At 48.3% G+C, this 15,611-nt stretch overlaps 1 protein-coding gene across 1 annotated transcript in view; it reads right to left on the bottom strand.

The window, feature by feature from the left end:
• The window catches only part of srp68 (signal recognition particle 68), a 104,641-nt gene that overhangs the window by 54,798 nt on the left and 34,232 nt on the right, over window positions 1–15,611 (bottom strand). The window contains exons 7-8 of the mRNA XM_069928995.1: window positions 9,121–9,191; window positions 7,160–7,300 (exon numbers count right to left, since the gene is read on the bottom strand). Coding sequence (XP_069785096.1) covers window positions 7,160–7,300; window positions 9,121–9,191 — 212 coding nt within the window. The remainder of the gene's footprint in view (window positions 1–7,159; window positions 7,301–9,120; window positions 9,192–15,611) is intronic.

Here is a 15,611-nt window from a genome sequence, read left to right as displayed (position 1 = left end):
TGCTCATACCACACCTGGCCAGATGCCCATGTGCACGCAACACTGCAATGACCTCCCTGCACATTGCAAACCCTTTATGTTCCAACACAAAGTGTTATCTCTGCTTCCCTTTCCACAGTTGCTATCTGACCTGTTTCCAGCATTTTCTCTTTTTATCCAGTATCTGCAGTTTTAAAAAAATATATTCCTTTATTATATAGAATTCATCACATTTGCCCTTGGAATGTGGTGAGCTTTTATACCAAAAAAGCATCCAAGACTGATGTCTTGAAAAGGTGGCAGTACCCTTCGGAACATCTAATTTTGATAATACTCTCAGAGATGTTAGAGAGAAAAGTAACCTTAAATTCCTTCCTTCCTTCCTTCATCACGTCCAATCTACTTGTCCCTCTCTGCTTTCCTCCACTAAATCATTTCTATTTACCATCTCCAGAACTCCAAACATAGTATTGCCTGGCTTACTCCAAAAATAGACACCCTTCCAAGTGTAATATTACCTTCTGCTCACTTTTACAGATCTGGACTCAAATGCACAATATTGTGACTGTCATCAGCTGAGAAGTTTGTGTTGTAATCTTAAAGCAGAGATAAAAATCAAGGCAAACACATTGCAGCTGTGCTAATTAGGTACTGCATTTTCAAGCATCTCATCCAAAGGATGACACTTCAAATCAGGGCCCATCTGCTCTCACAGACACAGGTAAAACATACAATGATGTTGTAGCCCAGGGTCTCTAAAACTGGGATCCGCAAAAAGGCACAAGGGTTCCATGGAAGAAACTTTTAATAACTGTTTTTATTTAATTTAAATTACTTTTTACCTGTGTTTCTAAACAGTTGTCTCAACATTAACAAAATGGCGTCTTGAAGCCTGACGTCAGCAGTGCAGAGGTCAGACCTCAAGACACTATTTACAACCAATGAGTCTCGAATTTCTTTTGGCGTGAGGCTGACCTCATTTTTAAAATTTAAACTTCCTCCCTACCCCTTGTTCATTCACTCACTCTCCCTCCACCCCCCCTCGCTGAGTTTGGTGTGAGAACTGGTGATGGAGTCAGCATGGGTGCTGGAATGATGGTGGCTGGGACCTGCAACAAAAGAGGCCTCAGGGGCTACAGTATATTTGCAGTCGGGGTCACCAGTGGAGACCAGCACCTAGTCGGTGGAGATGGGGGTTAGCGATGGAGGTGTTGGAAGCTCAGGCCTCCGGGCAGTAGGGGTTGGGATGCAAACCCATGTCAGAGGCATCAGGAGCGCCACCTGCAGGCAGCTGGGCTGAGGTGGATACCCTCATTAGAGGCATTGGGAGATCCAGCCTGTAGGCAGCTTGGGATCTGGGAGGTCGGTGATATTTGTATTTGCAATATGATCAATATTAAGCTGAAACAAAATTATCAAATTCTGAAGAAATGGGATTTTGCAAGCACTGCCTCAGATTAGATTCAACTGCGCTCGAATCGGAAATTGATGACATTCTACTTCTGGTTATGGGGACCCAAACAACAGGTGGCTTTTGCACAACAAAGCAAGCTGTTGAACAAGACCTGCCACTCTCTCCCCGCCAGGCAGATGTCCCTTGTGAATTACAGGTCTCAGCCACTGAGACCGAATAGAGCTCCTGGCAGAAGATCCATGGGCGCAGAGTCCTACATGCCTTCTGAACTAAATCTCTGCTTGAAGCTGCCACCTGTTACACCCCATTTGAGTACCAGCTACTTGCCTGCTATCTGGACCCTGTTGTCCACCCTCCCCCCCCCACCTGCCTCTAATGCGAAGGGTCAAGTCTCCCAATTCCACCTACAAAGAGAGCTATTGGTCCTCTGTAGTAAAATTGAAATGGTACATCACCGATTGAGCTGAACCCAGTCCAGAAGGGGTCAGCCACCTCCAAGAGCAGGTCACATCCCTCCCATAGACCACTCATAGACCCAGGACCCACTCTAGTTATCCTGAAATCCAGCCCTCCCTTGTGTCCTGGGGCCAACCTTTTGACTTCCTTGACCCAAAGCAAAAATTGCACACCATGTTCACAGATGGCTCCAACCGATGGAGAGGAGGGAAGCAATATTGGAAAGTGGCAGCACCTTAACCCGTCACAGGGAAAATGTTAACTCGTCGAGCTGCTGGCAGTAAACGCTCACCCCACGGGACACCTCTGGGCCTGTCCACATTTATACTGACTCTTGGGCAGTGGCCAACAGTATGGCAGTGTGAATGGCCCGGTGGCAAGAGATGGGGTGGGAAATTCATGGGTGCAGGAACACTGGCATTTTATTTGGGATTACGCAATACACAGAAATATTTCAGTACACCATGTAGACACCCATACAAGCAAAAATACAGATGAGGACATAATGCCGCTGTGGACCAGGCTGCCAAATTTGCTGTGCCACTGCTTCCCAGAAGAAACCAACTTCACTGTGTTAGCTGCATGGGCATCCAGGGGCAGATGGTACATGGCGTTGGGCAGAACAATTTCAGCACGGGGTTGGCCAATAGGGCCACCGGGTCATATTTGCTGCGGCACAGGTGCAGGTCATGTATGGTAGATTGATTATATCGGACCGCTCCCAAGCCAAAATAAAAAATAGAATGCCCTGACAATGGTGGACACATACTTCAAAATCCTGGTGGAGAGCTCTATAAGAGATCCGACCAGAACAACACCAGAGTATTGCAGTATCTCTCCTCCATTTATGGAGTCCCACGTGAGGCACAATCCAATCAGGGCTTACACTTTGCTGGGCCTAAAGTTGCTGATGAAGCAGGAATCTCATGGCTGTTCCATACATCCTACCACCTAGAGACATCAGGACTAATTGAGGGAATGAATGGCCTGCTTAAGGAAACAATACTCATGCTAACACCCTCCCGCACACTGCAGGTGTGGTTGAACGTGCTGCAGCAGGCCGTGGACCAGTTAAACACACGGCCCACTGTCCCGTCATCTGGCAAACACGCTACCTCCCGACTTGGAAGACACCAAACTCCCCAAGACCGAGGACTCACGGAGAGTATGGGTATGGGTATGACAGCCACAAGGTCCGCCCCCCAAAAAGAGAGACGTTGTTGCTTACGGCTCTGGGGACATGTTGGTCGCGATTCCGTGTCACACTAACCTGTTTTGTCTGCATACCCGACACCTGACCAGACGAGAATGATTCTGTTCCTCAACCCCTCCACCTCACCCACTACAGGACAATGGCATTACTCCAGTCACTGGTGTCAGGATATCGGCCAACAACAGTACCACAAATAGATGGGACTACTGGATTTACATGCGAGCCCCAGCACCTGCCTATGAACGACATCCACTAATGCTAAACCCGCTGGAAACTTTCAAACAAACTGCTTTTCGCTCCTGTGGGTTTTGGCATCTCTGTTTGGAGGGCCTGATGGCAGTTCCCCCACCACTCCCGTCACCACTACATAATATCTCTTCCAGCGATCCCCGATGGGGTGGGTGTTTCAGGAACTGGTATTTCCCTACCTACAATTTGACCTCCATCTGAGTCCTGACTCTCAGGGACATTCCACAGCTGGTGAGCAGACCTAAGGAATGACGGGGCAGGCTCCCAAATGAGCATGGTTCAGTTGGTCACAGCGACTGTGAGCGAGACTGGTATCTGGATGTCTCAAAAACCTCTGCCGATGGTGCAGCGAAGTGGGCAGCACCCTGGACCTGGATTTGCAGCCACCATGCCTACTCATGGCTCCCTGCGAGCTGGTACGGTTGTAGCTTTCCAGTGTCCACTCCATCCATCCACTGCCTAGACAACCTTGGGGAGTACCCGGCACACCGCAGCCGCCAGGACAAGAGGGCCATGACAGAGGCGGAGAAAATTTGGATAATAGCATTTCCCAGGTATGGGACGGTCTGATTTCCTGTGAGGTAATCCAGATAACCAGTGTACTCGAGACACTGGACAACAGCAGTGGCATTGCAACACACTGAAGACGTCCTGACTCAAAAAACAGGATGGTAACCCTATAGAATCAAATGACCCTGGATTACCTACTCGCTGCTGATGGTAGTACCTGTGCTGTGATTGGTAAGGACTGCTGCACACTTATCCCTGATGAGTCAAGGAACATCATCCACTTGGCCACTCACATTCGGGGCTTGGTGGGGGTGGCTAAAATTCAAAAATCTTGGGACCAGTTCCTGCAGCACAACACCTCATGGGGAAACTGGAAGGATGATGGGCAAATATCATCCACTGGGCAACTGCTCTCATTCTCGTCGTATATTCTGTTGTGCTTGCCAGATTATCAAGATCCCTTCATTAGTGCTGCATATAAACATATAGATTTAAGCATAAATAGTTGTAATCATGATTTATTGGTCTGTTAAGGATATTAAGATGTATTAGTTTTCTTTTCACTGTTCTCCATGTAATGAATGATTGGCGAGTGGTGTGACTTCTTAGGGGTGGATTGTATTGTGGAGGGTCGTGGCTATTATATGACAACACTGTTCATTACCTGGTCGGAAGACACACCGCCTGCCAATCAATGCACACCTGACCATTGTCCCCTTTAAGTACATACCCTTGTACTTAAACTCGGGCCATTTACCTTTGTAACTGACTAGACCTTGCTGGCACTGAGCCATTGGTTACCCTGTAAATTACCTGGCCTGGACCCCCAAGCACTATGAAGGGCACTCTTCCTCCGTCATCTTCAAGGGACCATGAATATTCACTCTAGGCCAAGTACCGTGGAATGTCACTGGAGAATCATTTGGTGAGGTGTGCACTGTTAGAAGGGTTGGGAGCTTCTTAGTTAGGGTCCCGAGTAGCATAGTGACATCCCTGGACTAAGTCAAGGGGTGGCGGGTATCTTTTTTTTTTAAACGTAACTAGTTTGTTGCATGTGCATGCATGCTTTATCCCTATTGCAACTTTCCCCATACTCATTTTCTGTAAATAAAATCATTTACTGCCAGACTGCATTCAGTCCTTACTCACAATAGGTCTGCAGAACCAGACAAGATATACCCCAGGTTGCTATGGGAAGGGAGGGATGAAATTTCTGGGGCATTGGCAATGATCTTTGGCTCACAATAGGTCTGCAGAACCAGACAAGATATACCCCAGGTTGCTATGGGAAGGGAGGGATGAAATTTCTGGGGCATTGGCAATGATCTTTGGATCCTCCTTGGCTACAGGGAAGATGCCGGAGGATTGGAAAATGGTAAATGTGGTCCCTTTGTTTAAAAAAATTATTAGGGAGAATCCTGGGAATAAGAGACAGTTGCGTCTTCATTAGTGGTGAGGAAACTATTGGAGAGGATACTCAAGGACAGGATTTAAGAGAAGTACAGACTTCTCAAGGATGGCTTTGGAGGGGAAGGCCATGCCTCACTAGCCTAATTGACCTTTTTTGAGGACTAACAGAATAAATTGATGAAAGTAGGGTGGTAGATCCGATGCATATGGATTTCAGCAAGGCATTTGACAAGGTCCCCCATGGGAGACTCCTCCAGAAAATGAGGCATGGGATCAATAGAACTTTGGCTGTGTAGATTCAGAATTGGCCTGCAAGAAGAAAGTAGAGAGCAGTAGTGAACAGAAAGTATTCTGCCTGGCGTTCTGCGGGGATTTGTTCTGGGTCCCAAGCTCTATGTGATTTTCATAAATGACCTGGATAAAGATGTTAAGGGATGGGTTAGTAAGGTTACGGATGCCGTATAAATCTCTGGTGAGACCACATATAGAATAATACAGGAAAGATGTGAAGCTATGGAAAGGGTGCAGAGGAGATTTACCAGGCTGTTGCCTGGATTAGAAAAATATGTCTGATGAGGTAAGGTCAATAGAGCTGCGATTTTTCTCTACAGAGTGAAGAAGGATGAGAGGAGACATAATACGTCCACACGATTGAAAGGCAGCCACCTCTTTTCCCCCAACATAGGAATATCAAACACCAAAGGACACATGTTCAAAGAGAAGAGAGCAAAGTTTAGGGGAGACATCAGGGGTATTTTTTTTTTAAAAAATAGAGTTGTGGGTGCCTGGAATGCATTGCTGGGATGGTGGTGGAGGCTGGAATATTAGGGGCTTTTAAGAGACTCTTATTTCATCATATGATGAAAGAAAAATAGAGGGTTATGAGGTAGGATTTTTTTGTAGGAATACATTTGGCTGGTGTAGTAGGGATATTTAAAATATTCAAAGATAGGACCATGTAAGGAAACGAGGGTTATAGGTGTGAAGAGAAGGGTTAGATTGGTGTGGAGTGGGCTTAAATGGTTAGCACATCATGGGTCAAATGGCCTGTAATGTTCTACATGTCTCAAAGGTTCTATTATGGAGGAGGTGGAGAACACAAAGTTCCTTGGACATCTTATTTTGGACTCACAACCCCTAGTCATTAGCACCTGCTCTTCCCAAGGAAGCTGAGGAGGACAATGCTACCAGTCACCATCTTGACAACCTTCTACAGGAACAGAATTGAAAATGAAAGTGTCCTGTCTGACTGCATCATTTGTATGCTATGGCAGCTGCAAAACACCAGACTGAAAATCTAGACTGAGGACCATTAAAACAGACAAGAGGATCACTGGGGTCTTCCTTTCCTCAATACATGACATTTATTGGGAGCATTGTTTAAATAGGGCTCAAGGAATTATACAAGACCCTTTCCAGCCAGTGCATAGTATTTTCACTGCCATCAAGGTGGTAGAGGAGTATTTAAATCAGGCCAGGCTGGGGAACAGCATCTTCCTGCAGGCTGTGGAACTGATGAATCTGAAACTGTGAGGCATCCTAAATATTACATATATTTATTTTGGTTATTCATGTGATCATTAAGTACGGTGTACTGTGTGTTATTGTGCATGTACCATGATCTGGAAAGACAAGTTTCATCGGGTTGTAGATGTGCAATAAATGAACTTGAGTTTCAGTAAATTCTACATAAACTATGTGTACTGCTCTGCTTTCATTAACTGTCTTATGTAAACACAATCAGGTATTTGAGACCTGATCTCCCCCGCACACAGCGCTTGTTGATTCCTCCTGAATCCTGTCCCTCAGCATTGGCTCCAATAAATTCCCTACATATGTGAGGCTCACCAGTCAGTAGTTTCTAAGCTTACCCCTCCTGCCTTTTATAAACAGGGATCAAGAGTTTCTTTCCTCCAAAAAAGCCTTACTTGTGCAATCGCTGCTTCATTGTCTGCAAGCCCAAGGAGGAAGATGCGCACTTTATCGATTTTCACTGGGATCACACGTCCTCTCCATTCCACTTCACTCATAGTGGCAGCGTGCTTTGCTCTTGTTTGTGTTAACAGAGTCTAAGGACATTGCAGAAGTCAGAATCAACTCCCAATTCAGTCAAACCAAATCTTGTCCCAACAAATCTTATCAAATCTTTACTTAGATCAGAAGTTTGAAGCAAACAATGAATCATTCCAGACCAATGCACAACAAGATGCAAACACAATCCAAAATAAGTTGGAACATATTAAATTTTAAATTTAGACATACAGCACAGTAACAGACCCTTTCCACCACAAACCCAAGCCACCCAATTAACCTACAACCCGCAGTATGTTTTGAATGGCGGGAGGAAACCAAAACGCCTGAAGGAAACCCGTGCAGACATGGGGAGAAGGTACGAATTCCTTAAAGGCAGCCAGATTCAAACTCTGGTCGCTGGTACTGAAACATTGTTGTGCTTGCAATGCCTTCCTTAGAAAGATTTTAATACACTAAAGGGCTGGAAAAATTCAGCAGGTCAAGCAGTGTTCTTTATGGGATAACTAACATGTCAGGGTTCATCAATATATGAGCAAAAGCAGGCAGGTGATTGAATTAAAAAGCTGGGGAGAAGGGCAGGGGGAGGAGCACAGACAAACTGACAAAAAATGTTAAATGGAAATAGACAGGAGGACAGGAAAAGTGAGAATTGATTGGGGGAGGGGGGTGTTGACTGGAGGAAAGAGTCAGAGAGACTCCGCGAGAGATCCAGAAAGGGGGGGGAGCGGGGGGACCCTGAAAGGGGGGGGGGAGCGGGGGGACCCAGAAAGTGGGGGGAGCGGGGGGACCCAGAAAGGGGGGGGAGCGGGGGGACCCAAAAAGGGGGGGGGGAGCGGGGGGACCCAGAAAGGGGGGGAAGCGGGGGGACCCAGAAAGGGGGGGAAGCGGGGGGACCCAGAAAGGGGGGGGAGTGTGGGGACCCAGAAAGGGGTGGGAGTGGGGTGACCCAGAAAGGGGGAGGAGCGGGGGGACCGAGAAAGGAGGGAGCGGGGACCCAGAAAGGGGGGGGGGGAGTGGGACCTAGAAAGAGGGGGAGCAGGGGGGACCCAGAAAGAGGGGGAGCGGGGGGGGGGGCCTAGAAAAAGGAGGAGCGGGGGGGGACCTAGAAAAAGGGGGAGCGGGGGGGGACCTAGAAAAAGGGGGAGCGGGGGGGGACCTAGAAAAAGGGGGAGCGGGGTGTCCCAGAAAGAGGGAGAGAGAGGGAGAGGCAGACAAATATTGGGATAAATGGCTGGGGGACAATGGAAACCAAAGAGGTTCCTCTTATTTGCTGGAAGCCTCAGTTTGGCAGACAAGTAGGCCTGGGAGTGGGGCACAGAATGGAAATGGTTAGCCATTAGGAGCAAATGTGCTCAACAAAACGATTGCAAGTGTAGCATTTCCTCCTGGATGTTGCAAGACCTGCTGAGTTCCTCCATCATTTCTGTTTTTACTACAATCACAGCATTTCCAGTCTTGATTTTACCACAACTTCAACTCTGTTCCACTTTGAACTGATGCTGAGGGCATGCTGTGATTGAGGGCATGCAAGGTTTAATGCATATAGGTGGGGAGAATCTGGACCGGGGTAAAAAAGAATCGAGTTAAGATTATACTAGTTCGTGGAGCAGGAACACATGGAAATAATGTGTCTACTGAGACAAAAGGGTTTGTAGATCTTTGGTAGGAGATAGGATCAGGCAGTGTTGGGCTGGGAAACAGTGAGGTTGGACGCTGTGGAAGGAGATGACCGGAAGTGCTGAGATCCAGGGAGGTGCGCAGAACAACTTGATGTTTAGTTCAATTGTTGGAGTTATAGATCCAATAAAATCCAACCCAGTCTCTCGATTACAAACAAAAAGTATCAAGTCCTTACGTCCAATAGCCCTCCACTTTCTCCTGATTTCATTCGCATCTGAATTAGTTCCTTTATTGCAGTCTGGTCACCTAGCAACAAACAGAAGAGAAAGTTCTTCAATAATACAGATTTTACACTGGAAATGATAAGACTATTGTAGTAAGAATCCTCAAATGTTGGCCAATTGCTGGGATATGTGGGGTAAGGATGACCTGGCTGCAAAGTATTATCTCTGGTGACCGAAGTATGACAGGTTGAGGTGGACATGGGATTGACCCAGGTAGGAGCAGGTAGAAGTGACCAGGGTTTAAAAGAGTGAGCACATCGATTGCTTAGATTTGGATTCACTACTGGTTAGATTGTGATTGACGCCTTGGACCAAATAGAATGGGGTGTTGCAGTAGACTGCTTGGAGGACACAAGGGCAGAGAGATGTAGGTAGGTTGATTGGGAAAGGGCCTGGCAGATGGATTACAATGCTGGTAAAAGTGAGGTCATCCACTTTGGAAGGAAACACAAATCAGACCATTATTTAAATGAAGTGTTTGTACATGAATCACAAAGTTAGTTTACAGTTGCAGCAAGTAAATCAATGAGGCCTTCATTGTGAGAGGAATTGAATTTAAGAGCAGGAAGATCCTGCTGCCACTGGCAAGGCCACACCTGGAGCACTGTACAGTTCTGGTCTCCTCAGCTGAGCTGCTGAGAGTGTGCAGAGGAGATCACCACGTTGATTCTGAAAATGAAGGGCTTAGCTTATGAGGAGGAATTGAGTAGCTTGGGATTATACTCTTTGGAGTTTAGAATAAGAAGGGGATCTTATAGAAACATTAGAAAATTGTGAAAGGAATAGATATGATAGAAGCAGGGAGGTTGCATCCACAGGCAGGCGAGATTAGTGCAAGAGGACATAGTGATAAGATTTGGGGGAATAGATTTAAGACAGATGGGAAGGAACTGCTTCTCCTAGACAGTAGTGAATCTATGGAACACTTTGCCCAAGGAAGCCTCATTAAATCTATTTGAGACTGTGACAGAATATAGATGTTTCTGAGAGATTGGGGCAGGTTTTTTTAAGTGTAGGTCACATACAAACACTTTAAAACAGATCTTATTTAAAATACTGGAGCTCTGCTCATGCAAGACTGTCAGGGCCAACAGCTTTTGCAAAAGATTTGGAGAGTGTCCAAGAGGCTTCAGTAATGGAATGTTGTTTACAAAAAGGCAATAGATGAAAGAACTTGTTGGAGCCGCAGATTGTCTGGAGGGGACTTGTTGTTCTAAGAAGACCATGTGGTTTTGCAAGCAGAGGGAGTCAAAAAGGCTTTCTCTCAGAGAGAGAGAGAGAGAGAGAGAGAGAGAGAGAGAGAGAGAGAGAGAGAGAGAGAGAGAGAGAGAGAGAAAGAGAGAGAGAGAGAGAGAAAGAGAGAGAGAGAGAGAGAGAGAGAGAGAGAGAGAGATCAGTTCTACAGTGTTACAGTCTGCAGCAGCAGCTGGGACTGGAGCAGGACAAGTTGGCAAGCTTGTGGAAAAACCCTATTTGGAAGACGGGTTGTGAGTGCTTAGTTCAGCCTAGTCAAAGCCCTTGTAGTTCATGTCTAATGTCACTTGAAATAAGTGAAACAAAAAGGAACTCTGTGGTGTGGTGTCCTGAAGAGGTTATCATCTGGAGAACCCTGAGGGGGCAAGTTTCTTCAGCAAGACACTGAAGTGGCTGATTAAAATGGAATCAGTTGTGGATGTCCAGCGTACAACAAATCTCTCTCTGAAAATTGATAAAAACCTTCCTGAGCGGTAACCATTTACCTTACAAGCACCAAAGCCTGATGAACTTCATAAATGTTAAATTCTGTGCACAGTATAAGAATTGCCTGCAACCAGAAAACTTGGAGGAATGAGAAGTGAGATTGGACTGAGAACCAAAGAACTTTTCTGAACTTGCACACACATTACATACAAGTGCGCTTAGAATTAGAAGGGGGTTAAGTTAGGTTAGTTAAGTCAATAGTGATAAGTTAAAGTGTGAATCTGTTTTCATGTTTAAAGATAATTAAAAGCAACTTTTGTTTAAGTTGCAGTGCTGGACACAGCAAAGAAAGACTCAGCCAACACACTGAAAGTCGTTAATGACTGTTTTTATTCAAATTCAGCGCACGGCCTTTTAAGGGCGGCATGAACTCAGTCACCTCGTGCATTGTGACATGTGCATTGTGACATCATAATCGCTGTCCCAGGCGCGCACTGGGCAGGAGACTTGAGGCAGGGAGAAACCCTGACAGCGCCATCTTCCTATGGCTACACGTCGGGCGGCCCCGGCGCTTGGGCATGGCCATCTGCACTGCCCGTGATAATCTAAGTGCGCCGCCTTCAAATGGTCCACGGTGAAAAGTTTGTCTTTACCCCCATGTCCAAAGTGAAAGTCCTGCCATACCGCAGGAGGACCTTGTATGGGCCTTCGTACAGGCGTTGTAAAGGCGCCGTACGTGGCCTGAGCTAAACAAATACAAATTCTGCCGAGTCCAGCTCTTTGGGACGATGTGTCAGCCGGACGCCATGATGCGAGGTAGGCAGGGTGGGCTAGCCAGAATAGTTTCTTACAGAGATCTGCCAGAAGGTTTACGTCCTCGGACATGACATTGGGCTCCGGGCCAAAGAACTCACCGGGCAGCGAGAGACCAGTTCCGCAGAATACGCCTAAAGGTCCTCCTTGGGTGCTGTTCTGATGCCGAGGAGGACCCAGGGCAGTTCGTCTGCCCAGACTGGGCCAGTGAGGCGAGCTATGAGGGTGGATTTCATAAGATGATGAAATCTCCCCACCAAACCATTTGCTTGCGGGTGGTAGGCTGTAGTGTGGTGGAGTTTAACCCCCCAGGAGCTTCGCCAGCTGAACCCAGAGTGCAGAGGTGAACTGGGCGCCCGTCACTGGTGATGTGCGCTGGGACTCCGAACCTAGCGATCCAATGACTAACTAGGTTCCTGGCACACGCCTCTGCGGAAGCCTCTTTGATGGGAACGGCCTCCGGCCATCTCGTGGTGCGATTGACTATCGTGAGAAGGTAGCATGCTTCTCTAGTCACCGGCAGGGGGCCTACAACGTCAACGTGGATGTGCTGAAATTTCCACACCACCGGGTCAAATTGCAGGATTAGGGCCTACATATGCCGGTGGACCTGGTGCAGTTCCTCGCCATTTTTGCCACCTCCTTTTTGAGCCCGTCCCACACAAATCGCTCTGCCACCATTCGCACCGAAGTCTTCACCAAGGGGTGGGCTACGTAGTGCATTAAGCTCAAAACCCTGGACCTCCACTGCGGTGGAGATGTCGCAGAGCAGCGTGTCCAGGCTGTTGGGCAACTGAATGTCCTGGAGCTCGAGGTCAGAGATGGCGGTCCGGAGAGCCTGTGTCTCTGTGTCCAGTTTCTGGGCCTGTGCCAACTGTGTGTAGTCAAGGTCGGGGACGAGAGCGTTGATCGCCAGATGAGAGAGCGCATCTGCCACGGCGTTGTCTTTGCCTGCCCTGTGCCGGATGTCGGTGATGAACTCCGACACGTAGGAGAGGTGGCTTTGCTGGCAAACCGATCATGGATATTTGGCCATCGCGAGTGCCTGTGTGAGGGGCTTGTGTGAACACCATGAAGGGCCTGCCTCCAGAAAGTATCAAAAGTGCTGGATGGCCAGGTATAGCGCTAGGAGCTCCTGGTCGAAAGCGCTGTATTTGAGCTCCAGCGGGTGCAGCTGTCTGTTGAGTCACTGCTCTATTATGCCCCCTACCACCGTGGATGAGACGTCCACCGTGAGCACTGTGTGTGCCTCCAGACATGGGTGCACCAATAGAGTTGCATTGGCGAGTGTCTCCTTTGTTGCGACAAAAGTGTTCTCTGCCTCCTCCGACCAGGTCAGGACTTTCTCCTTTGTTGCGGCAAAAGCGTTCTCTGCCTCCTCCGACCAGGTCAGGACTTTCTCCTTAGCAGTGATCAACGCGAACAGCGGTCGCATGGTGCGGTAACGCCGGGGATGCGTGTCTCGAGGGTGGTGGTGGGGGGGGGGGAGGGCAGGACACTCAGCTCTGCTCTTGTGTCCACCAGGAAATGCCAGCCGGTGGATGTCAGTGGACAGCAGCTGTGTGGTATACCTCATGCTGGTAAGGTAGCGCTGAATCATGGTTGAAGGATGGCGTGGAACTCATGGAGTACACTAGAATACTCATCCCTGGATGACGATGGCGACTTTTTTGGGCTTGCAGGTGCCCATGGTGTCCAGCCGCACCGAATGGAAGGTGCGAGCATTGACCAGCCCCTTACCCTTCATGTTGACCAACATGTGTACCCTCAGGAAGGCGGCCCCCAACAATGCAGTACCCACTGAGGCTAACATGAACTTCCAGCAGAATTTCTTTTTCCCAATCTGGATCTGCACCCCATGGGTACCGAAGGTCTTAATGGTGGTACCATTGGCTGCCCGCAGGGTGGGACCACGAGATCGGGTGCGTGTCTCAAGAGTGAGGGGCAGGACACTCAGCTCTGCTCCTGTGTCCACCAGGTAACGGCGGCTTGTCAGTAACGTGAAGGAGGCTGTCCACGTGGCCAGCTGTCGCAGCCGTCAACAGTGGCTGGCCGGGTCGCTTCCCCTGGTAGTCACATGGTTGTCACCACTTACGAGCTTACACTCTTCAGCGCTGATGGTAAAAGCACCAGGTGGAATGGGGTTCCTCCAGCTTGTGCTTGGGGGAGTGTTGCGGCCAGCTGGCTCTTAGTCGCGCAACCTGACTGAGGGCTGCTTCATTCTCCCTCTTGGTGCACCAGAGGGTGTCTGCTTGGGCTGCAACTCGGCGTGGATCCGTGAGGTCCTCATCCGCCAGGAGTAGTTGGATGTCCCCGAGCATCTGCTTGAGGAAGATCTGATGGAATAGGAAACAAGGTTTGTGATCCTCCGCCAGCGCCAGCATCTCGTCCATTAGGTTCCCGAGCCCATCGAGGTGCAGGAGCCTGGAGGCACGCTGTTGAGGGGAGAGCCTGAAAGTTCCAAGGAGCAGGATATTTACCCTCGGCAGGTGGGTTGTGCATTAGATCATCCACCCTGGCTGCTGTTTCTTTGTCCTCTCCTGCACTGATGTCCCAAGCAGGCTGCCCCTGCCCTGACGCTCTGTGCTGGGGGCAGGGGCATCTGGGAGGGGGGCTGTCAGGCGCTTGTCAGCTGATTGTCATCCCCTTAGCAGCAGCTTTCAGGCGGTTGCATTCAAGTGCCGGGGGGACCTGTGTTCCGGCGATTATCCCTCCCAGAGGAGGGTTACAAATTTTGCCTCGCATGCGCCTCCTGCACTTTCTAGTGGCCTCCCGACAGCTGCATATGGGCATAATATCCGGCTTTACATCAGGGAATCTTGGCCACCTGAAAGTGCCCGTAGAGGTCTGCAGCCCATGCCTCAGGCCGTTGAACCCAGCGACCGGCAAGACCTCGCACGGGTCAAGATGCCAGTTTCCACAGGCCACCAGTGAAACGGTGAAACTGGCCAACCACCCCTGGCAGATCGCAGGGGGCCCAATCAGGGTCCAGATGCTGAAACTGACCAATTGGTGGCCCGCCCACTCAAGTCATGCCCCGATGGTGACGCGGCCAAGCTCCCGATAAAAGGCAGAGCTGCTCCTGAATAAACTCAGTGTCGAATACACTCTACTGGTAGCATGTCTTGTTTCCTCTGCGAGTTTCGAGCTATAGTCCAGCACAGGAGTTATAACCATGAGCTATAACCTGGCTGTAGCAGTAGGGACCCTGCTACGATATATTGTATTATACTTGAGCTTTAACCATCTATTTTTATCCTCAGAGCCCACTTGTTGAAGGTCCTTTTCCAATTCTTCCACCTCCCTTTTTTGATCCAAGAGGTATAGCTAATTACTTGACCTATCAAAGATGCCTTTAACATGTCCCATAGAAGAAATTTATCCACAGTGGAATTACATTTGATTTTATAGAATGTAGTCATTTGTGTTCAAACAAAGTTACAAAAATCTGGCCTTTTTAAACAGCAATGTATTAAGGCGCCATCTCCTTCTTATCTGGCATATCAAGAGGTGAGTGATCTGATTGGAGTTTCGCCTTGTACTCAATTTCCATGATCTTACCTTGTAAATGGGCTGAAACAAAAAATAAATCAATCCTCGAGTAGGAGTCATGTTTTCTTGAATAAAAGGAAAAATCCCCCTCTCTATGGGGAAGTCTTCTCCAGATATCCATCCATTAAGTTCAGCTCCTCCATTAACCCCAAGGTAGCTTTAGCTGCCTTTGTCCTAGTACATTTCCTTCCTAATTCATCCAGAACCAGATCCAGACTGAAATTAAAGTCTGGGAATGCTGCCCTTGTTGCAACATGGGATAGAGGGGGTCAAGATAGATGAGCGGAAAATAGAGGAGATGGCAGTTACAGCTGAATTGATGGCAGGAGAGGGAAGAAGGAGAAGGAGAACAACTCAGATGTTCTGGAATGGAAGACTTTATCCTGAGTGCTGATAT

The sequence above is a fragment of the Narcine bancroftii genome, chromosome 3 (assembly GCF_036971445.1).
Source record: "Narcine bancroftii isolate sNarBan1 chromosome 3, sNarBan1.hap1, whole genome shotgun sequence".
Classification (NCBI taxonomy): Eukaryota; Metazoa; Chordata; class Chondrichthyes; order Torpediniformes; family Narcinidae; genus Narcine; species Narcine bancroftii.
The sequence above is the reverse complement of the archived record's forward strand: the minus strand, read 5'-3'. Positions and strand labels throughout refer to the sequence as shown.